General features: G+C 41.4%; 1 protein-coding gene and 1 non-coding gene across 2 annotated transcripts in view; both read right to left on the bottom strand.

The window, feature by feature from the left end:
- Positions 1–7,185: 7,185 nt before the first annotated feature.
- trnas-aga (transfer RNA serine (anticodon AGA)) lies at positions 7,186–7,267 on the bottom strand. Its single transcript has one exon. It is a non-coding gene; the product is annotated as a tRNA-Ser (tRNA).
- A 1,747-nt stretch (positions 7,268–9,014) lies between these two features.
- Positions 9,015–23,872, bottom strand: part of tmeff2a (transmembrane protein with EGF-like and two follistatin-like domains 2a) — a 105,077-nt gene continuing 90,219 nt past the window's right edge. The window contains exons 6-10 of the mRNA XM_054615629.1: positions 18,538–18,686; positions 16,601–16,648; positions 16,202–16,331; positions 12,602–12,760; positions 9,015–9,392 (exon numbers count right to left, since the gene is read on the bottom strand). Coding sequence (XP_054471604.1) covers positions 9,296–9,392; positions 12,602–12,760; positions 16,202–16,331; positions 16,601–16,648; positions 18,538–18,686 — 583 coding nt within the window. The 3' untranslated portion in view covers positions 9,015–9,295. The remainder of the gene's footprint in view (positions 9,393–12,601; positions 12,761–16,201; positions 16,332–16,600; positions 16,649–18,537; positions 18,687–23,872) is intronic.

Raw genomic sequence — 23,872 nt, 5'->3', positions numbered from 1 at the left:
CCTTGTTTACCCTGCAATGACATGTCAAAATGGCTGCTGTTAGAAGGGCCTATACATACATTTCTGCACATTTTGGAAATACCGTTATTGGCTTTCTTGCTGAGAGTAAGATGAGAATATTGATACCACGTTGTACCTTAAATATGAAGCTACAGCCCGGACACAGTTAGCTTAGCACAAAGGCTAAAAAGAGTGGGAAACAGCTAACATGGCTCCGTCCAAAAGTAAAATAGCTTCCTACCATCGCCTCTAAAGATTGCTCATCAGCATGTTATATCTCGCATCCCCCTGTTTTCTAGTCTTTGTGCTAAGCTAAGCTAACCGGCTACGCGCAGTAGCTTTGTATTGACCAACAGATATGACAGTGGTATCAATCTTCTCATTTAACTCTTGCAAAAAAGCATATAAGCGTATTTACCAACATGTCCAACTATTCCTTTTAAAATAAATTGGTACCTTTATTGACATGGTAGCATTAGAATTTGTAATTTTTTTTGCTGTTACAGCTCAATCTTTTCACCAGCTACACATGCTTTCAGAAGCACTCTTGACAGATTTTCCCATGTCAACATCCAAGGCTAACACCTCTTCTTGAGGTCACTCGCTCGACAAGCTTCAAAGCAGCCAGAGTAGAGAGGGGGTGTGACACGCACTTGTCCACAAGCAAGTTTCCTTCTCCCCCTCTCTCAAAACCCCAGTGTTTCCAACCCATCCTTCTGTCGCTTGCTTCTCCTTGGGGGCACGCACATTTTCTCAACATAAAAGTATGAAATCCCATTCCTCGCGCTTGAACTCTTGACCTTTCCCACTTTCACCCCTCGGTTAGAGTGGACGGAATGACGCTCCCATCCTGTCATTCTTCCAGCTGTCCCCAACTTTCCTCTCCTTTCCTCTGCTCCCCCCCTTTTCTCCATCACTCCCTTTCCCCTCCTCTCTCATATCTTCTGCCTTCCTGAATTCCTCCCGTGTTCCCGATGGTCTGGCATGTTTCACACGTTCCCAGTGCCGGGTCAAGGAATGTTGTCTTTCCCTTGCCTGTTTTGCAGGCAACACTTGCTATTTATTCAAGGTTCCTTTTTGCGGTCAACCTTCCTAAAGTTACATTAAATAGAACGCACTTCAAAACAATGATGTCATGCGCACAAGCTGTCGGAGAATGGGTTAAATAGGAAAATGGATGTATTTGCCCTCTGGAGGCCTAGAAACACAAGTGCATGTTATAATTCTGACACTCAATTAGACCTGTGTAAAACGGAGCAATAGCCAATAATATATACATCAATCATAATTTATACCTTTATATTCTGCGAGAGGTGATTATGATTGATTGAGATTTTCTTATTTTGCTTGAGAACTTTTCCATAATGAAATCTTCAGCTATAAAATTATCCGTAAAGAAGTAATGGATGAAGCTACTGCAGGAGAAACAGAGAACAGCATATTCCATCATTTCGACAACAGACATGCTGCTGCAAGTCACATCATCGAATGAATGAGCTTCGTATCCTGGGAAACCGTCCTTGTGTTGCTTGAAAAACCTCCAGCAGGAGGTGTGGCATTGCTGCAACCGTTGGCTGCTGGCAAACTACCAGGATGGATAATATAACAAGTTTTGAGTTCTGACCTGAAGCCCACGCCCACACTGTATTTCATACACAAAAAAGTAGGAGATTGTTTATTCTTGGTGGGAACAACTTTTCACACACTTAAACACACATGATAAATCACCTGCACTGGGTAGTCTTGTTTCCTTGTCTTTGTTTCACCTTTACATCAGCAACAGTCCTCTTCACTGCTGGATGCATCTGTTGACTTAACAAGATGGTGACATGGTCCCTCCCTGTCCACCTCTGGGTTGCTCCAGGCCACAAAACACCAAACGCCTGCTTGATGGGGATACAAGAATGCAACTGAAACACTCAAAGGCAACATTTTTGGAGCCTTTAATGATGGTCTCCCACAAAGACAGCTTTGGTTGCAGGTAAACAGACAGTGTGGAGTATGCAATTTTGGAACCCACAGGCGTTCCCCAGACAATGATTTAGCTTTTTATTGGTTTAAAATTAGCGTCTTAACTGGTGAAAGAATCCTGTCGTAGGCGTTGTATCCTTCAGTCTTGAATCTCAAGTTGCTAAACAAACTGTAAACAATGAGGAGCACACAACATATTTCAGTAGTTCAATCAGGACATCAAGAATATATTTCCAATATCTCCATTTGCAACCTGAGGCCAAAACAATGACATACTGTGGATGTGTAACTGTGAGGGATGGATTATGATTTTGAAAAGAATATACCTTACCACAATAATCACATGCCATATGTACAAGAGAGTGTCATTTCCCCCCCTTTTTTAAACAAAGAAAGTTCAACTCATCCACCTGCTTCCACATACTTCATAGTCAGTTTTGCTCACTCTAGGTGATGTGACGTCTGCAAGAGACACAACAAACAGGTTCCCTGATCAGTGTTTAAATGTGACCCCTAATACTTGTGATTAGCAACAACAGTTCCGCACAGGTGGTGATACCTATGATGATATGATGGATGCCCGGCAGTGTTTGATTTCTTTAACCAGCTCAGACTGGATGTCTGGTCGCACAGTGGGGAGGCAGGCAGCAATGGTACCCTTTTGTCGCTAAATCAAAGGCCCCCATGGAGTGGAAAAATGGCATGCTGGGACCAAAACAGATGGCAATGGATCTTTAAATTACCCTTTTTTTTTTTCACAGACCAGCGTGTGCTGAACACACACTCATTTAAAGGTGGCCTTCTATGCTACTATAGGAGTGTGTGTGTGTTTGTTTCCTGTGGTGGGTGATTTCTGCGATGCTATCAATTCTGAAGCTAATGGAGCAATTTACTAGGTGTTGAGCTTTATGCTTGTGTGTGTGCTTGTTTGTATGTGTGAGTGTTCATGTTTTCATGTGTCCAACACCATCAATTGTCAGACCAATGGGCCAATCCTTCCGTGCCAAAGGAGTTGAGGTGCACTTTGTTGATTGTAAAATCAATGCAAAGGCTCTCCAGACCCGATGGTTCCCACAGCGTGGATTTCTGCAATACAGCCACGTGCCTCCCAGCAAAACAGTTTGATTTTGCTGTTATTTCAATCATCACCTGTGCTTCTCTCCACGTCATCTGTAATTTCCCCAGATGAATGTATCAAGTAGAGGACATTTTATTATTCAGTGGTATGTACATTATTTACATTTGAATGCCTTGGGGAGCCCGCCTGCACGTTCAAACATGCTGTCTAAAACGGTTTGGAGCCAGTTCTGGAATTTTGATTTTCTAAGATAGGTGTCAGATTCCAAAGCTGAGTGCCTATCTGTTCTGCTCTGTAGGTGTCGGGTGGGGATTCTACGAATGGGGAATTATTTCTGTGTACACTGTTTGTTTAGTTTCAATGTATTGGTCCTTTAAGGTCTTTGTCTACCGCAAATGAACCCGAGGCCGTCTGAGATGGATCACATCAATGCATTGCCACACTCTTACTCCACTTAATTTCACTTGTGCATTCAGTCGAGACACAGGGTGAACATTCAAAAGACATATAATCCTGTAAAAGGCACCTCTGTGCTTACCTTTGGCAGTAAGTATAGGGTTGGTGGGACCGCTAGGACCTCATCTGAGTTACAAAATGACCGGAGCGGACTTTACCATTAGGCTTGGCAACTGCATTGGCCCTCCTATAAGCTAAAGGTTTATTAAGATATTTAGATATAATACACACAACCCCTTAAAATAACTAATACAATGCTCTCAAATAACTTATTTTATCATTGTCAATGTGCCAACCCCTACGCACAACAGATGAATGGATTATTCCATTAGCAGGCGAGCCACCGCTGTGAACCATGCACTACGGTGGCCTTCAGGTAATGTGAAAACCCAAAATGCTCTCTCTAGAGCCGGTGTTTAGTTTGTCCCCTCTGGGTTACTGTATAAACATGGATATACCACATGAAGAGGACCCGCTCCCTATGTAGATAAACAGCTCATTCTAAGCTATAAAAAACACGATGTCACTAATGAAAACAGTTATGAATATTATATTCCATTTCTGCCGTAAATCCCCATAAATCCTACACACTGTTCCTTTAAGCCTCAAGGTTATGTGCTAATCACATCAACACTGTTATCACAGGGGGAATTCCCACGGTAAAGAAACTTTTGGTTGTCACGTTTCTGGCCACCTGATGAATATCCAAAATAACTTTGTTTTGGTCCCAACCAAATCTTGAGGGAAATATCTGGCTATTAAAATACTAAATGCTCCACTATGTTCATCAGCTGGTTGTTAAATGTAGGCCTATTTGTTGTCTCCAGTTGTTAGTAGTACTAACATGTCTGTAGGGGAAAAGCTAGCTAAATAAAGTTTCTATGCTAAATGGCTTAAACAAATACAACTTGGTTGATGCTAGGTAAAGTGCAGGTGATGGTAGATTGCTATGGAAGCTAACATTCACTTTAGTCCTATAAAACCATGGGACATGGGGTATGTTTAGAAATTCAATCTAATGCTTTACACTAAAATAATTTTTTTTCAAAGAAACAGAGCTATTAGAAAACGCAGGCTAAAGCTGAAGTTAGGTGTTAGTAAAAAAGTGACATAGTTAGCTTAGAGCTTAGCTTAACTTGGCGGCATACAAGTTACTTTCACACATTTTGTGCTTAAACTTAAACGTATAGAGGAAAATACAAAAGTTGAAACAAAACAACTTTCCTAATAACATACTTTGCAAAAGTTTGCAGAGGTAACTACTGTAACTTTGGTAATCTTTAACAACACGTTAGCTGACAAACATCTGACATTATCATTAATTACCATCCTCGCTAATGCTAGAACGCTAATGTTAGTCACAAAAGACTGAAGATGAAGTTATTATTGTCCAGTAGGATTTGAACATTCCACTCTCTGTATGAATTTCTAACATATTTATTTTGATTTCACTTGAAGTACTTTCGTTTTAACACAGAAGTAACTGTTCTGTCACCCAGACATTCTTAGAAAAAAATCTAAACTATTAATGTGCTGTACTGTTGGCAGCAGTTTCATGTTGAAATTTAATCTAAAAAGACTAACAGTAATATTCAAGTTGCATCCAAAATAAAATACTGGTGCGGTATGTTCCTCCTACACCAGCCACCTCTTACACGCTGTCACTGGAGCAAACTTTGTGCTCAACCAACCTGCATTTTACTCTGTTTAAACTGCAAATCCAAGTAATATGGTACACCCACAGATGGCAGAAATGAAAATCACATCACATGCTGTCCACATGTGACTAAAGTCTTCCTTTATTTCCTGGAAACAAGGTGGGGTTTCCTATTTTTGACAGCTTGTGGCCTAGCTGACTGTTTTAAGTAATTACCTGTGCATTTCACATGTTCAAACTTTTAAGTAGGTAAGAAGTGAAATCCATAGGCGCGGTATTGCTTTCCACTAATGATAGCATTCACCACATTGCTCGACCTCAGATGAGAGCAGATACTCAGACATTCACAGTCATTTCCTTCGTACTCCTCCCTGGCCTGAGGCCCACTGGATTTGAGCCCAAACCAGCAGGAGAAGACCGGAAACTGACAGGATTACACTGACTGGGTTTGCAGGGTACTACACAGACACACAGATGTGTACACAAATAGGGGTGTGCCAAATGGGTTGAACTGCAGACTACGGAGCCCGGGAGATGCCATGGTGAAAAAAACACAAAGCAATCCACGCTCTCAAATTACTAATTTGCCTCATATAACAACTTCTACTCTGGAACTATTAATTCATGCTCTCAATTTAATATTGTTTTTCTGTCTCTCCGACCCAAACAGAGCTACTCCTCTAAAGGAAAGTGGAGGAAGATGAAGGTGAAAGGCTTTGGGACTAGACATTCTCCACTGGGGATTTCAGCTTCCTAATAGGTTTAAGGAGGACAAGAACAAAGCTTTGATGCCTCTAAGAGTCGGAAAGAAAGGAGAAAATAGGTGCTCTCAGGCTGCTTATTTCAGATTTATCACACCGCATATGAAACCCTTGTATTTATGTATAGTGTGAATGCATCATTGCCTGATTTTTCTGCGTTAAAGTTAGTAAAGTTGGGTTGACTTTATGAAGTGTTTGAAGTTAATAACGTACGGCCTCTTCAGACAAACAAACATGTCTGTGCGGTATGCCCACAGGTCTATTACACAAAACGCTGGGAACATTTTTAAAGTCTGCCAGAAGAACCCACAGCTGACCTGAGAACCTCATATATGAACTACTACCTTAAGTCTAAATTATAATACATCAACTCTTTCTCAGGTGACTTTATTAATATGTAACCAGCAGTGTTGAAAAATAGTTTAATAAAGTTAATAAAAAGTAAAAATACTCATTATGTTGAAGGACATAATGAGTGTTGTATTATTGTCTCGATATTACAAGTGCAGTAATTTGTTAACATCATTGTAATGTAAAAAAATATTAATGTTTTTATTTTATATAATGTTTGGTTTAATCTTTTACAATACAGCACTTTTTGATTGCAAAACCAGAAGCTACCAACTGGCCGTCATATAAAATGTAGTGGAGGAAAAAGTGCAAATTAAGTATAAATCAATATAAGATGTAAACACTCTAACTAAAGGACAGGTTGCTTGAAGTAGTAAACTTTATATATTGATTGGATTTACTTACATTTCTCCATCACTTGTCCAAGGCTGTTTTTCTGGACCTCAATACCATATTCTTTCAAACTAGTGGAAGGACTCACCCATAAAACGCAATTAGATGTTAATTTCACTACTTTGTCTATTTACGTCTGTAGATCTCTATATTCAACGAACATTTCAGAAAACTTGTTATTTTCTTTATGTAAGTGATCAACTTTGTGATATGTATAAGCTAAAGTGTTTGCCCTACTCACATGGGGTGTCAACCCTTAGGCAGGAAGCAGTTAGTAAAAAATGGATAATAGCTTGTCTTGTGTTTACACAAAGGTTAATCCTAGTGTTGGCACTGATGGCTGATAGAGTTCCGGGGACTTTAGTGCAGCACAAACACAGCACCAATCCCCCAAAAGGTCAGTAACAGATGAACATCGCTCCGTTGAAGTACTTCGGTGATAAATTACAACATTTTGTGGTTCATAGATGTCGTGGATACTGAATGAACCAAAGTTTTTTTTCCAAATAAAAAATGTTCGTTGTCGGCAGGATTCGAACCTGCGCGGGGAGACCCCAATGGATTTCTAGTCCATCGCCTTAACCACTCGGCCACGACAACCGTGTCCCAATACATGCCACATAAAAAATAGATAAACCAACCAATACCAGCAGCCATTGTCACTGACGGCCTGTTGAATAAATAGACCGATCATGCATCATCTTTCCGCCCACATTTACCTCTGAAGTCGGCGGAAGTGAGGCGCGGTTGCGGCACAGCACCATCTAGCGGTGGTGGACACCTGAATCTGATTACAGCTGACATTCATTGATTGACATGTTTATTTCTATGCACTTCAAAGTCATTTGAAAAGTAGAAAGTCGGTTAAAACGACACAACAGCGACAAAGGAAAACAATATGTGGAGCGAGGGCGATAGCAAAACATGAATATATACTGGGATGGACATGGAAATGAAAGGAGAAATGAAAGGAGTTATGTTGCTACTTAGTTTTGATAAACAGTCTTATTTCTTTTGGGGTACAGGATCAAGTAGGATACAGGATCATGTGTACAAAGAGTCACAGCTGTAGAGGAGATATTCATTAAAAGTAAATTCCGGCATTGAAATGCCCTTAAAGTAGGCCTATAAAGTAAAGTACTCAATGCAAAAAATGTATCATGTGAATGTTTTGTATTATATTATTAGATTAGCCATATTTTGCTGATGCATTTAAGTGTGAGTAGAATTGAAGTGCTGTAGTTGGTAAAGGCGGAGCCAATTTAAAATAGTTATACTGTTGGTTAGTTAAATCTGTGAATACATCACATTCTGTAAGTTTATCAGTTTTTTTGTAACTCATAATACAATGCTGTCCAATAAATATAATGGAGTATAAAGTAGAATGTGTAGTGAAGTAAAAGGATGAAGTGTCCATGTCTTCTTTCAGACTAGTGGAAAGAAAACATCCAAAAATATAGATTGAAGTGTATATTTTACACGTTTTGTCTTTTTGTGTCTGTAGATTTCTCCTTAATTCACCAAAGATAGCATTATATAATGCCTCATTTGCACATTTTGTCATACAATTTCAAAAAACTATAAATAAAAAAATAATAGTTTAAAATGCAGAGAATGTCACATATATTTGTATATAGTTACTAGATTAGCCCAATTGACATTACAAAAAACATGATTGTGACATTTGAAGATACTGACTAGCCTCTATGTTATTTCCTGATCATTGTAAAATAAGTTTGCCACGACACAAACAAAGAGCGACACAGCATGTTACATTTCGTGATATAAATTATTTATTTACATTTACAGAAAAATGACCCCATCAAGACAATGTAGTAATAACTATTGGAAATAGAACCCAAGATACAGAAGCCGACGTCATCGTCACAACCCAAACAGAGAGCTCTATAATAACATTGTGCCCTCTGTCAAAGGTCTCCTATAACACAAGGTGCAAAGGCATCACGTGTAGCCCCGAAAACCCCCCACCCCCACCCCCTTACTGGACCGAACAACACGCACCTCATTTAAAGCCCGTTAGCCTGGTTTTCACTACCCCGCTTTGCTTTGACCCCTCATCTAGAAACGACAGACACCGGCTAGCCCGCCTCTACCAAAGCTCACACATCTAATACACATTCCCCCAAACACACACACACACACACATACACTCATATACACACACACACACACACACACACACACACACACACACACACACACACACACACACACACACACACACACACACACACACACATTCAGTATCCTCAATGCCCCCTCCCCCAAACACCTCAAAGTCTTTCAAAAAAAAAAAAAAAAAAAAAAAAAAAAAAAACCTGGGGGAAGTGACACGGTGCAGGGAGACACATCTGCACCTGAGGGGGTTGGCGGCGGTGGGGACTGATGTCACCCCACGTCTGCGAGTCCGGTCTCTGACTGGTACTCCAGCTCTTTGCTTTACCGCCATCCTCCCTGGGCATCCTTGAAGTTCATACTGGGACGGAGGGCGAGGAGTGAGGGGGGAAGCAGATCCTAATTTTCCGGGGGTTGGCCTACAAAGGGGGAAACATCTAACGCCACAGTGCCCCGTAAAGTGGAGGTGGACTCGGTCCGGAGTGTCTGGACTCAGATGAGCCGCGTGGAGGCGCGCATGGTGTTCTCTGTACTGAAGTGGACATTGTTCTGCTTCTGCCGGTTGATCCTGTTGGTCCGGGGGCACTTCCTGTGCAGGAGAGAAGAAGGTTAGCGTGGGGTGCAAGGAGATACATGCAGGGGTTAGCTATGACGCTCTGCAGCTGTGAAAGCTCATTCTGATGCAATTCTGATATTTTCATAAACCTCAGTATGCTTGTCCTGAAAGAATTTCTTAAAGGACGAGGTTGGAAATATTTTTCTTATGTCAATAAATTCAAGGAAAAGACCAAAGCCAACATTAATTGACTACAATCAAAGCCTGATGTATGTTTTTCCTCTGTGCCATAGAGCTCCATTGTTGCTCAAAAACTCAACAATGAGCCACACCATTGTTTTGGGAGACATGTTGCTTCACTATAATGCTCTGTATTTTGAGTGCTATAGTCACTAGTGCATGAAAGGTGTATCAGTCCACATCTGAAAATAGTCCCCAAAACTGTCCAGGATGTACTCTTGATCAAATAATGGCCTACTTTTGATTTCAGAAGTGACACAATGAAGTCAGACACAAATAAAAATAAATAAATAAAAAGTTTTTTATGACTTTATTCTTTATCATTGCTTCTCTACTTAAAATACAAAAGGTCCTTTACTGCCTTGCAAGTTATTAATGTTCAATTTGTAATCGTTATTAAATACTGATTGAATAAAGATAAAATACTTTTCCAGCCAGTAGTGCTCAACGACCTCCACCAACAGCGCAGAGAAAAATTAATGTTGCCTGAAAAATCTAACTTTGGGTTAAAAAAGTCACTCACTCATACAGCTAACTGCTTTAAGCTCAAATGAATAATTCAGTTCTGAGAGACAAACTAATGTTAGTTTTGGTCTTTTTCTCACATGTGTCCACAGTAGGAAGAATACAGAATTGTGTGTGAACGACATGATGTCTTGCACTGAATCCCTTTCGAGCAGACCTTTTCCAACATGTGACATGATGTTATACACAGGTGGCAAAGCGTAGAGATAACCTTTTCCACTCCCGCCTCTTTGTCCTTTAAGTGAATGGCAAGTCTTTAAAACCTACTTGAATCACAAACACATCCAGCAGCATTCATAACACTACAGCTCAGACTACCCAACAGAGATAGGACACTGATTCAAACGTCAACTTTATGAGGTACACCTGGTCAACTGCTCATTAGTGCAAATATCTAATCAGCCAATCACGTGGCAGCAACTCAATGCATCTAGGCACGTAGACAAGGTCAAAACGATCTGCTGAAGTTAAAACCAAGTATCAGAATGTGGGAGGAAAAGTGATTTAAGTGGCTTTGAACGCTGCATGGTTGTTGTTGGCAGATGTGCTGGTTTGAATATTTTAGAAAAACACTTATCTACTGGGATTTTCACGGACAACCAACATCTCTAGTGGTCCGAAAAAGAGAAAATATCCAGTGAGCGGTGGGTAGGGTTCAGAATTTGGTGTCAACAACACGAAAGTACAAATCCATCCTGCCCAGTAGTAATGGTTCAGGCTGGTTGTGGTGGTGGTGTAATGATAATGAGGGGGATATTTTCTTGGCACACTTTGGGCCCTCAGTACCAGTTGAGCATTATTTAAATGCCACAGCTGACCTGAGTATTGGACCATGTCCATCCCTTTCTGACCACAGTGTACCCATCTTCTAATGGCTACTTCAAGCAGGATAACACGCCATGTCACAAAGGTCAAATCAAAGTGGTTTCTATAACATGACTATGAGTTCACTTTACTCAAATGAGCTCCACAGTCACCAGACCTCAATCCACCAACTGAGAGGCTGCTCTCGTACAGCGTTCAGAGATACACCCACTAAGTTGAAAGCACTGTAATTCGTGGATATCCCACAAAATCTATTTGTATGCAATCCACATAATTGTGAACCAGGAAGTATAAAGACCACAAAAAACCCAAACAGGGAGGGCAAGGTTAAAGGTAGGTTAAGGTGGGTGGGTCGAACAAAAAAACGGTCAACCAGGAGACTGCTGTTTGTGTCGGGTGTGAAACGAGAAGTGAACGTTGATTAATTTGTCAAATGCTACAGTAACAACACTACCGTAATTACTTAAAACCAAGCCATGATCTTTTCCTTAACCTTTAATTTTGTTGCCTAAACATAACTCAGAAGTTTCCTGTGAAGATGGAAGTTTATTTTGAAAAGACTGTATGCATGTGACAAGCTGAAATTGACATGTGTTGCTAGACTTTACCAGATTTTCGCTTAATGGATGTTCAGCTGACCAATCTGCAGCAACTGTGTTATGCTGTCATGTCAATATGGATCAAAATCTTAGAGGAATGTTTCCAGCATCTTGTTGAGTCAATGCCACGTAGAATTAAGAACGGGGGTCAAACCTGACACTAGCATGGTGTACCTCATAAAGTGTCAAGATAGCGTTTGTCTGTATGGATATATTCATTCCTCTACACATTTTGTCCGTTCACTAAACCCCACTGAAACAAGTGAGAGCCGTGTGATGCATCGTGGATTGTTTTTTTTAATACTTTTTTCGCTTTAAATGAATATCCCTGAGCAGCAGGAAACACTAATTGAACAGCGTCTGTATTCAATGTTGTAATTCTCCCTTTCCTCCTCTATCTTCTCTCCTTAACCTCTCCCCATGCCCCCTTTCCTCATTTTGTCCCCCATCCTCCTCCCCTCCTTTGCTCAGAGGAGCAGTTTTGTCTCCGCCAAAACTCTTTTAAAACTCTTATTAAATGTCATAAATTGCTTAGGTTGGCTGGAGGCAGACAAGCCCCAGGCCCATATATATATATATATATATATATATATATATATATATATATATATATATATATATATATATATATGTATGTGTGTGTGTGAGTGTGGGCGTCTTTACTGTGAATACAAAACGTCTGTTCAAACACAAGTTTGTATGTCTACACAGATATTTCTGTGTATCTTTGCTTGTACGAAACACGCTGCATGTTTTCTGATGTGTGTGTGTGTGTGTGTGTGTGTGTGAGTGTGCATGTGCGAGTGTCCAACCACAGGGTTTGTGACGATACTTTCTCTCTCTGGTGTAAGCAAGGTGACCTTTCAGCTGTCTCCTCCAGGCTCAGGAGCTCCACAGCCCCCTTGTGACTCCCAAACACAGACCGCATGGAAAATACTGCTGCCAGGCTCATTAAGTAGTCTGTGTTTGAATGTGTGTGTGTTTGTGTGTGTGTGTGTGTGTGTGTGTGTGTGTGTGTGTGTGTGTGTGTGTGTGTGCTAGGGCATGACTCACCTGGTAATGCAGAGCACCACCACACAGATGATGACCACCTGAAGTGCTCCAATGATAGAGGCGATGAGGACATAGTGCAGTTTGCCAGAGCCTGGCACCACGTAGAGCACGTTGTACTCTTTGATGTCACACTGGGGGCCTCTGAAACCCGAGTGACAGCTGAGGACACACACACACACACACACACACACACACACACACACACACACACACACACACACACACACACACACACACACACACACACACAGACAAACACACACAAAGTGAGATGGAAAGAGAGAGAACAAGAGTCATTTCTTTGCACCGAGAAGACAGGTTTATTATTTCTTTGTTTCTAATTGAGAAGTCAGTACCTGTTTGGTAAAGACGTTGCGGAGGAACAATGCATTTGTGTGACAGTGTAGCGTCTAAGCTTATTCTTTGCTGTGACTGTTTGGATGAACACCACTGATAACGGCTTGCAGTGGGCAAGGGGAGGGGGGGCTCCATACACACAAAAGCTGGAACAACAGTTACAGCGTAGCTATGGAAACGGACGCAATTGTTACCACTGGGGCTACGGAAGCGATGGAGGTACCACATCTTGTGTTTTTTCTCCCACAAATTTCTGATGCCGGTGGATTATTATTGGTGAGGACAAACAGCAGTGGCGGTAAAGCTAAGCAGACAACTTTCCGTCCCCTCCGAAAACGCTGTTATCACTCATTTAACAATACACAGTACAACCAATTGCACGACACAGGTGTTGTCTTGAAGCTGTACTTGTCGCATGACTTTGCGATCATAGAACTGTGATTTGATAGACAGCTTGCCTGGTTAAATCACCATTGTGACTGTTAACTATAATTCAGGTATTTTAGAAAAGCAACTTGAAAGAGAGGGATGTGAAGTGTCGATGATATTGTGGTTTTCAGATTTAGCCAGCTTAGTGTGGACGTGGTCTGAGAGAGCCAAACATACACACACACACAACTGAAAGAGAAAGAGAGAGAGAGAGAGAGAGAGAGAGAGAGAGAGAGACTAATGGAGATCATCTTTGTCCTCAGAGAGGGGCTAAAATGGTTCCCCTTTTAATCTCTCTTTCTCTCTCCATCTCCCCTTCTTTCTCTGCTTGCCTCTCTCTGGGGAGGTTGTTACCCACCAACACCTGCATATCCTTGTTTGGTACCCAATCACACACACACACACACACACACACACACACACACACACACACACACACACACACACACACACACACAGAGTCTCCTTCACATTCTCTCTCCCTGCGACCTGACACTGGGTAAAGATGAACATTGCAACCGTGTTCTGTTTTGTGCTTTGTTTCCACACACGCACGCCACTCACATAAGAGACCGCTGTGCTTCCCTCCTCATTAGGACACAACTTCCAGTGTTCCTGCAGCCAGCAGGGGGCAGCAGAGACCTTTCACACTCCCTCTCTGCTGAGCCCTGCTCTATATGCATGAAGAATGTCTGGCTGGGTGAGCCGGGACGAGCGAGGTTAGGGAGAAAGGAGAGAGAGATTGAGGGAGCGAGCGATACCAAGACCCCCTGGCTGCCACGCTATCAGGCTGTAAAAGATGGCATTCACTGTGCGTGTGTGTGTGTGTGTGTGTGTGGGTGGTGGGTTTTAATATAATTTCTCATTGTACCTTTATGTAAATGCATGTCTGGGCTGCCAGTGTTCAGGTCTATCTTGTGTGCTTAGGTGAATAGGTATCTTCACTGTATGTGTGCTGTCTGTTGCAGCTGTGCGGCTGCTGCTCTGTAAGTGTGTGTGTGAAGTGTGTCGGCATTTTGCTGTTTTTTTGCACTTGTAGTTCCATACATTTGAAGCCAAAATATGACCAAAACCCTCCAAGGGGAAGACACTTTGCTGCACAGTGTTTGTATTCGTTTGGATACTGTTTTCACCAAAGGCAGTGCTGAGATCTGGGAATCACTAGAGGAAAGTCTGAGGGAGCGAGAAACAAAGCCCCAGGTTGGCAGAACTTTTTCTTCTTTTTCTTTTTCTAAGTTTCAAGTTTTGTTGTTGTTCCTCTTCAAGGTGAGCCTCCATCACAGTTCACAGACTTCCAGGCTAAACTGCCCGCACACAAGTTTCCTTCTGCAGTGAGGGATTATTCCAGAAAAGTTCAGGCTAAAGCCGGACAAGTTTGTTTCGTACCTCTGACAACCAACAAGCCTCACACCCTGTTGAACTACGTACAGATCTCAGCTCTGTTTGGGGGGAAGTTATCACAACCAAAATGATGGCCAAGCGGAATAAAACCTTAACGATCCTTTAAGTTGGTGGTTATAAACACTCCACTGTGTTCACCAGCTAGTCGCTAACTTTGTCTGTTTGCTGTATAGTGCTGGGTAGGCAGTGCACAGTGGGTTTTATCAGAGCTTTTTAACTGAATTAAAACAGTAAAGTTGTGAGAAGTAAAACCAAAACAATGAGCTGAAAGATTCTAAAAGGCAATTACTTTTTCATCTATATTACATAAATTACAGTAGAACTACTTTAAGGGGTTGGGCCTTACACTAATAACTGTACTAGTATCAGACTGTTAGCAGTACTTATGTCGATCACTTGCAATTGAAACACTTTAAATAGATTTTTTTTTTTCTATGCTGCTGTGAACAATACTCAAATATTTCAGAGCTTCTGGGAACTCGCTGATGACACACTCGAGGCGTCAGTCATCCATGACGGTGACAGCAGCACGGCAGTGTGTTTACAGCCAAGTATTATCACTGGCAGACAGATGATGGTGCAACACAGTGTGGGTTCTCAAGATTAAATCATCACCGAAGCAAAATGGATATTGTGAAACAACATCATGATGTGCGTGGAAGGAAACACCAACATTTTAGCAGAGAGAAATTCCAACGTTTGGATTCATTTGAAGCAGTGCAGCATATTTGACTGGTCAACAGCCAGATCTCGAATACCTCCCCTCTCTCAGCACACGGGCCAGGTAAACCAGCCAGATTGAGAAATAAATGGGCTCAAGCACTCTCCTTCAATTGCTAAATGTTACAGCTGTCTGGCCATCTTACATAACAGGCTTTCTTTTTGGTGTCTGCAGATGAGGGACGGAGAGCGTCATCAAATTTGTGGTGAAAAAATAAGAGCCGGTCTGAGTCCTCTTGGGTAATGTAGGATATGTTTACAGCCATAACAAAGAGTTACAATGTAAAAACATTGTTGCCAATAATAGCTAGGATTAATATAATTGAACTGATGGCTGCATAAGAATCTGTGCACTGTAGCCCATAATTAGCTACTACACATATAGCCTTATTGATTGCTAGCTATTAAAAAACCATTCAACTCATTGTGAATGAATAATCAATAGCCCCAACTCAAATGAATTCTGCTAAAATTACACCAGATTTAGAAAATAGTGTTTGATTACCTTATTTTTTAGCGATGTTCTTAACTTCCCTGCAAATATTGTTGCATTAACTGTTAAAAAGTGTAAAAATATACCAAATACTTGATTCTGATACTGCAGATGATATTACTACCTGTCTGCCCTGTCCCTACCCGTCCCCACTAAAAGTAACACTGTATGTGTGTGTGTGTGTGTGTGTGTGTGTGTACCTGCAGGAGGGCTGAGCCAGGATACTAGGGAACTGACACTCCCCGTGGACGCAGTAGTTTTTGTAGTGATCTGGACAGGGGATGTACAGGCCGCGGGCCAGCTCGTTCCTCGGATCCTCTTTTTCCTCAACTGTGTAAGTAAACACACACACACCACCACCACCACCACACACACAAATGATTAATCTTTAAAGCGTATGTGCTCTTTATCGCTTATGAACATGCTGTACAAGAAAGACGCAGATTTCAATAAGTGAGGAAGAGTAAAATAAAAATGGGCAGAAATGAATGAAGTGAGAGAAATGTCTGTGAGCGACATAAACAAAGAATTGAACAGAGTCAGGAAGACTAAGCTCTGAGTGGCAGCACATGTTATTTGGTGATCTGCCATGCACTCACCTGTGAGGTCGGTCCGTGCGAAGTGTCCATCTTCGCCTTTGATGTCGCCTGGAAAGGCCAAAAACACATTAAAACTGATCTCAGGTCACCACAACCTCTCCTGTGGCTCCCGCCCCCCTCCATTATGGGTTACACGTTCAAACTGATGCCGGTGCAGGTAAGGGAGAGCTGAATGTGAATCATGATCCCGAACAAAGGGTTCACCTGGTGTGTGCGCCTGTCCGGTTAATGTGTATTTATGTGAGCTATTCTCTTCAAAAGTGAGAAAGCGTCAGCCCTGAAGTATTATCCTGAACAAAGAGTAGAATGGAGCAGAGCATGATGGAAAGGATCAGAGGGAATAATGCATTTTTTGCTCACCTTATTGACGCTGCATTGAATTCCTCTTTTCACAATGGCTAGACAAAATCTCCTTCCAATAATTATCATTTTATTGCAATTGATTTCTTTCAGTGGTCCGTGAATTTATTCCCTCAAAAGGAGTCTGTGAAAGTGGGTTATGATGCAATTATTATTATTATGTTTTTTCTTATTTCTTTTTTTATTGGCTCTTGGAATACCAAAGGAAGAATAATACCAGGGAAATAAAGCAGCGTTTCCGTGACATCAGAACCTAGAGACTTGTATGCATGACATCCACTAAAGAAAAATCAGATATAAGACCAAATTCCTTTTTGGGACTGCTCAGAAGCGGAGACGCTGCAGACTAAACAGGACTACAGCTACAAAAATGCCTCTTTTTTTCTCTCTTCCTCTTTTATTTTTTCCCAGCTTCACACATTGATGACAACTTGAGGTCTTAATGATACAACACTTCAATTTATGAGCATCTGGTGCTACTTTTTGCTACTGTAGAAAGCAGGACTATTTCAAGAAAAATAAAACTAAAATGTCAAACCGTTTCCCTATAATATGACAACATACACACGGCGGAATAGTATAAACAGTAATCTAAATATCAAAGTGCCACTTTGATTCCTGGCTAGCGTACGATCTACTTTTTCACAGGTCCAAATCCCTCCGTTTCTAGACATTTGCTGGGCTCTCCACTTTTCCTGATTGAAACAGAATGCATGGAGCCGTGATGGGATCGATCAGGTTGGTCCGAGCCCAAAGGGTGTAACATGGGGGAATACAGATTTCTATTTGTGTTCCAAAGCTGGTTAGCCCTGATTACTTTACCCCCCATTACTCCTCAAAGCCTTCATCTCGGTTCTCACATCTCGATCAATTGTCCTGTTGGTCCTCGGTGGATGCACAGCCAATCAAATGCTCACAAATGTACCCATACACAATAGAAGCCGCTAACAATTGAGATTTGAGCCCCTCCCCTGGATTGTGACTGTCTCTTTCTCTCTTTCCACCTAATGACAGCCATATATTGTGGTTGCATTAAGCAAAATGAGCTCAAACTAAGGAGGAATTAAAGTGTTGGTAGATCATACCTCAAATAAAATAAAATAAAAAATAATATCCCAAAAGAATTATTCTAAGGCGCCTTTGTCTTCTCCCCACGTGGATTAGCAATATGATTCGGTTTAGGGATTTAACCACAGAGATTAATAAAATAACTTTATCCCTGGAACCGCTACAAACAAATACTGCACCCAAATAAAAGATACTACAATAAAAAAGGGGGGATTATCATTCAGTAAAATTATCAATATACATAGCAGAGAAGGCTATGTGGGATTTGGGGATTATCTTTGCACACTATTCCGGAACTATGATTGAGTGCAAATATCTGTAATTCTGAAATGTGGCTGGAGCTGCAGCTAGAGGGAGATATAGAATAGTGCGGTCTGCATTCAGCTCTGCAAGCTCCCTCATTTGTCTCCATGGCATCATCTGGTGGTGTGTGTCTCTCAGAGTGAACCCATGCACGCCTGTGTGTGTGTGTGTGTGTGTGTGTGTGTGTGTGTGTTTGTGGGTCTGACCTTGGCAGTGGCCCAGGTACTTGACCTCGATGCGTTCCTGCTTCTGACAGGACGCCTCCTTCACCTGGCAGGGGTTGTCATAGGAACGACCGTCCGAGGCGCACACCGGGTTGAAGCTGATGTGGGAACAGTCGATGTTGCAAACACACCTGCAGAGCAAGAAATCACGTTAGTCTAGCAGCCTGGGGTTTTATTTATTATCTCTGTCAAGATCTCAAATAAATGAGATCTGAAGTATTAATGAAAACGATAGCATCTTTATTCTGAGAGACTTATATGTGGTTTGGACTGCGAGGGACGCGGCACAAATTCGTTCAGGGATTAAAAACGAGACAGCAAAATAACAAACAGTACAGCTTGCATGTTGGACCATGCATAGTAATCCTGTTCAAACTGGGTTCTGGCACATTCAATCTGACACAATAGCAAATGGATTTAACTCTGCGAGAAGAGACAGGCTCCACGGAGGGCTTGATTGACAGATGATGTATTCTTATAATGGCAGGAAGCAATTAATATTGACAGACTTGTAGATAACAAAGCTGTGCATTGTTTGTGTTGCAGGGGAAATTGCAGCAGAAAAAAACAGCCACCATTCTAAGGCTTTCAGATATGTAATTTATTCTAGATAGCATTGAAAAATAGCCTGAATGGGAAATAATAACTTGCAAGCTAAAGTTATCATAGTGCACACTGAAACAGCTCGATGAAAAAAAACAAAAAACATTGAAGATTGCAGAGCAGCTTTCTGGTATTACCCCATGTCTTTTTAATGTCCTCCAACAAAGCCCACTCGGCTGAGAAATTCTAAAAAAGCGATCTGGATGAAGATGAGGATGGCCCCAGAACATCGGCTTCGAGGCCACAGGCTTGTTGGGGGTATTATTGTCACAGCTGGGCACTAAAGTGTGGCCTAGATTACCTTCAAATGGAAATTCTCTGTTATTTCCACAAGCAAGTAATAATCACTGATAGCTTGATTAGCCTAAAGTGGCAATATCTATGTTTCTTTTTTTTGCTTTATCTCATCATTATGAAGTAAATGTTGATTGCACAATGTAATGGCTATAGAATAATGACACCCTCGGTGTTTAGATTGTGTCCCTATTAGCCTCGCTTTCACTGTGCAATTCTGTCCCCCACTGGGTCGTGATTTCCCGGGAGAATGAAGGCTCCATCTTTTACCAGTTTTACTCTGCCTTCATAACAGCACTGAGCTCGGGGTTTTTGGTTCAAATTGGGATTCTTACGGTGGGTTCTTGCTTTGGACAGTAGCCAGGCTACTAGCAGTGGTCATGTTGCCTACGCTGCTGCTAGATAACACTAGCGACCCGAAAACAAACCAGGGGCTACAAACCCCCCCCAAAAAAAAATCTGGCCTCTAGTGTTAGCCACCGCTAGGTCAACACTACAAGCAAGAAACAAACATCTACAATACGTTGTCTGTTTGGTATCTGAACAAAGATTAAGTCAAATTTAAATTAAAAGTCAAATTACAACAGTTTTCAGGTTGAGTAAAAAACATGGTTTTGTTTAAAATGACTACATTTTACTAAAATACTTTTTTTAAAGCTACGGACGTAAATTAAAATAAGTACGTTCACTTTTGGTTTCAAATGGGACACCATCAGCAGTCAGCTGGGGGAAAGTCCTATGATTATTGACCCTTCCACCACTTCAACCTCCTCCCTACACAAACTTTGTCTTTTTTTTTTGCGGACAGTCTAAGGACGTATTTGTGATACGTCACAAACAAATGTAATCCATGAAAAAACGTTTCTCTCGAAACATAACTCACAATGCAGTTTGGTTGCATGGGAACGCACTTTTTAAGAGACAGGGCGTGGGGCCTTCTGGAATTCAACCTCTATAAAATGCTAAATTGGTAAATGGACTGTACTTTTCTAGTCCTACGACCACTGAAATTGCTTTTACACTACATGTCATCATTCACGCATTCAAACCCATTCATACACTGATGGCAGTGGGCTACCATGCAAGGTGCCACCTGCCCATCAGGACTCTAACTAACATTTATACCCATTTATACAGCCTGCGGGAGCAATTTGGGGTTAAATTTCTTGCCCAAGGACACATCTGCATAGTCCAGCATAGCTACCAGCCGCTGGATCGCAAGCACAAATCTAAGATGAAGCCATGAAAATAGCGCAGAAAAAATATGCAAATATAGCTAGGCTAAGCACAAAGAGACAAAGCGTGTTCCAAAACTAGAGTGAATGTCAATTTTTTCTTTGGCGTATAGCTGCAATAGCCGCGTACACCCATTTGCTTTTCCAACTCTGTGTATCGGATCAGTTACGTCCTTCCATACAGCTGATATTTCGTGTCTTTTTGTGGCAGATTAATACTTTCATTTCTCAGTGGCTCGGGTGCTTACTTGATGCTTTCAGCTCTCGCAAATTAACTGGGCAATTTGCTGTCGCACCACAATTTTCGGTGAAATTTAAGTATGAGACATTCTGTGTTTGTCTGTGTGTGTGTGTGTGTGTGTGTGTGTGTGTGTGTGTGTGTACAACATCTGCAAAAATGACAGAGAGACAGTCTTGCACTAGCGTGCATGTGCATAAACAATTTTGTGTGTGTGTGTGTGTGTGTGTTCACGTATTTTGGCAACTATGTAGTGTGACCCTTAACTGTGTGGTGGGCCTGATCAGCAGAAATTACGCCCAGATTGCCTTCCCTAGACAGTTGCTGCTGAGTAGCGCTGAACACTAGATTCTGTAATTATAAACCTGTCATTATTCTCCTGGTCTTTTCATTTTCCCCTGGTGCCAAGCGCTCAGTAAAGCACAGGCATTCAGCTGTCTTACAGCTGCATTTGCATATGCACCCACGTGGGCGCCCGCCAACACATAACCGTGTGCCCACACACACACATACGCACACACAAGAGCAGACACCTTCTCAATCAGCCATGATGATTCGTACTGCTGACATTGATGTTGATTGAAACGCCATGCGGTAAAGCGTGGCAGTGCTCAGCTACTGTTGTAGTGATGGATCAGCAAAGTAAGAACGATGTGAAGAAAGGCTTCGTTATGCATCAGAGCAGACACGGCTGTATCAAAATCCTGCTTGACACTGCAGGTGAGCCGATGCAGCTCTGAATGACCTGACAAAGGGGTTACACAATGACACTGTAACACCGGTTTAAAGGCAAAATGAGTAGGGCTTTCTGGATAAACAATGTATAGACTCATTTCATTATCTGTCAACAGCTTTTCAACAGAGTAATAGTCTCAAAATGAACTGTTGACTGAACATTCTGTATATCATCCACATAAGTAAAAAAAAAACTGCCTGTGGAAAGATATTTTGTTTTCAATTTTTATTTGATGTATTTTTTTCACTAGAAATGAATCCCCATCCGCTTCCCAATCAAGGGTGTGAAAATGACAAGAATCAGAGATAAGAGTACATTGATAAACTATCACAGATCCAACACTGTCTTTGTGACAAAAATTGATAAAAAAATATTTTCACTCTGAGCTCATCTGCCTCTGATGTGTGTGTGTGTGTGTGTGTGTGTGTGTGTGTGTGTGTGTGTGTGTGTGTGTGTGTGTGTGTGTGTGTGTGTGTGTGTGTGTGTCACCACGCTCTCTGTAGCAAGTCACATATGCCAAGCTTTTCACTGAGGAAATAAATCTCAAACTAACAGAAATGTCAGACTCTACCATGTACAACACTGCCTGAAATCTTTACATTACATTTTCAGTATGCAAAACACAGAGTAGTATCAGAAAATGTACCAGTGGCAATTTACATCTTGCAACACATTTAAGAAGCAACGTGTACGCTGACAGCAGCAAATGTCACACCAAAAGTACACCGGCCCCAAACGCTGTTTTATTTACAAAGACTTGTGCCCATATAGCTTTATTTAAAATAATAAATGTAGGATACTGAACCTGGGTAGATTTCAGGTAGCATTATGGCAAAAAACTAAAATGAGCCAAGTTTCAAATGTAATACTTTGTAGTAAATGGCTGCTGTTGTCGGTGAAGCTCTAGACATCACCCTGGTATTTGTCATTCAGTATTTGATATAAAACATAAGAAAATATGTTAAGACACATATTATTAAAACTGTGTATCTAGACAAGTGTCAAATCCTCTAAGACGGTTAAATACACACCCCTACTTCAATTGTGAAAGGTGGATGCCGGTACCACATCGTTAAAGCCAAAATGATCTGCAGAGCTAGATACCACTAGATGCAAATTAGTTTTTTTTTTTAGTTAACCTTGAAAGATTACTCTAATTTTGAAATAGCCACCCTCAAGAGACGATAAGCCTCACAATTAAAACTGCTGCTTTATCATTAAGAGTATCTAAATGAGAATAGTTTAATCATGAAAGGAGGCAGCAAGAATTGTAATGAACTAAGAATTAAAGCAAAACATCTTAAGTACTTCTGAGCTAAAAGGACATTTTCACACGTAGGGAGTATAGGCTTCACACTGCACACATGTACATGTATACATGCACATTATCTCCCCCCCCAAACCTCTCTTTTGTTGCACGGTGGCTGATGTCTGGGCTTCATACATTTTTAATGAGGCCTCTCACTTTCTCCGCAATAGGCACTATACCACCAGACTGCAGTGCGTCAACACATCCTAATGCTACCCGCACACACACTCCAAACACCTGCAGACAGGCGTGTGCGAACAGTCATATACATGCACGGAGCGACGATCGCTTTGTGATAAACCTCGCTTTTTTTTCCTCCTCTCACACAAACCAAATCATTGCTTTCACACATTCTGCTGAGAGGCACAAAGTGGTTGAGAAGTGTTAGCGGTGTGTGTGAACGTGTGTGCTGTACATATCAGAGTGTGTGTGCGCGCCACGAGAGCGTACTTTTCTTAGCAGGATGTGTCGTATCGATTAGTTCCCTGTGATGGTTTCCCTCCCATCAAAGTCCCCCCCACCCCAGACTGTCTGCTGGCTCCAAACTGAAAGGCCACTTTACACACGTAAACACACAACACACACACACACTGTATTTTATTAGTTTTTTGTTTTTTTTAAATTAACCTTTAATTAGACGGACAGTAATCTCATTGATTCTCTTGTGAAACGCGGTTAAGACACAACAGCAATAAAACACAAAGTTACAGGCGGACAGGACATTCATACAAAAACAAAATAGAACACAAATTATAAAAGTGACAAGTGCCAAAGTGGGTAGTTTACGACTATGCAATGAAGCTCACTTCAGATTTCTAAAAAAGTAGTTTGAAATCACACTTGACAGCTTCTGTTCTTGCTGTAGCGTTTTCCGGATTTAAAGAAGGCCATTTTTTTTAACC

This window comes from Anoplopoma fimbria, chromosome 16 (assembly GCF_027596085.1).
Source record: "Anoplopoma fimbria isolate UVic2021 breed Golden Eagle Sablefish chromosome 16, Afim_UVic_2022, whole genome shotgun sequence".
Taxonomy (NCBI): Eukaryota; Metazoa; Chordata; class Actinopteri; order Perciformes; family Anoplopomatidae; genus Anoplopoma; species Anoplopoma fimbria.
This window is presented reverse-complemented; position numbering and strand designations above follow the sequence as displayed.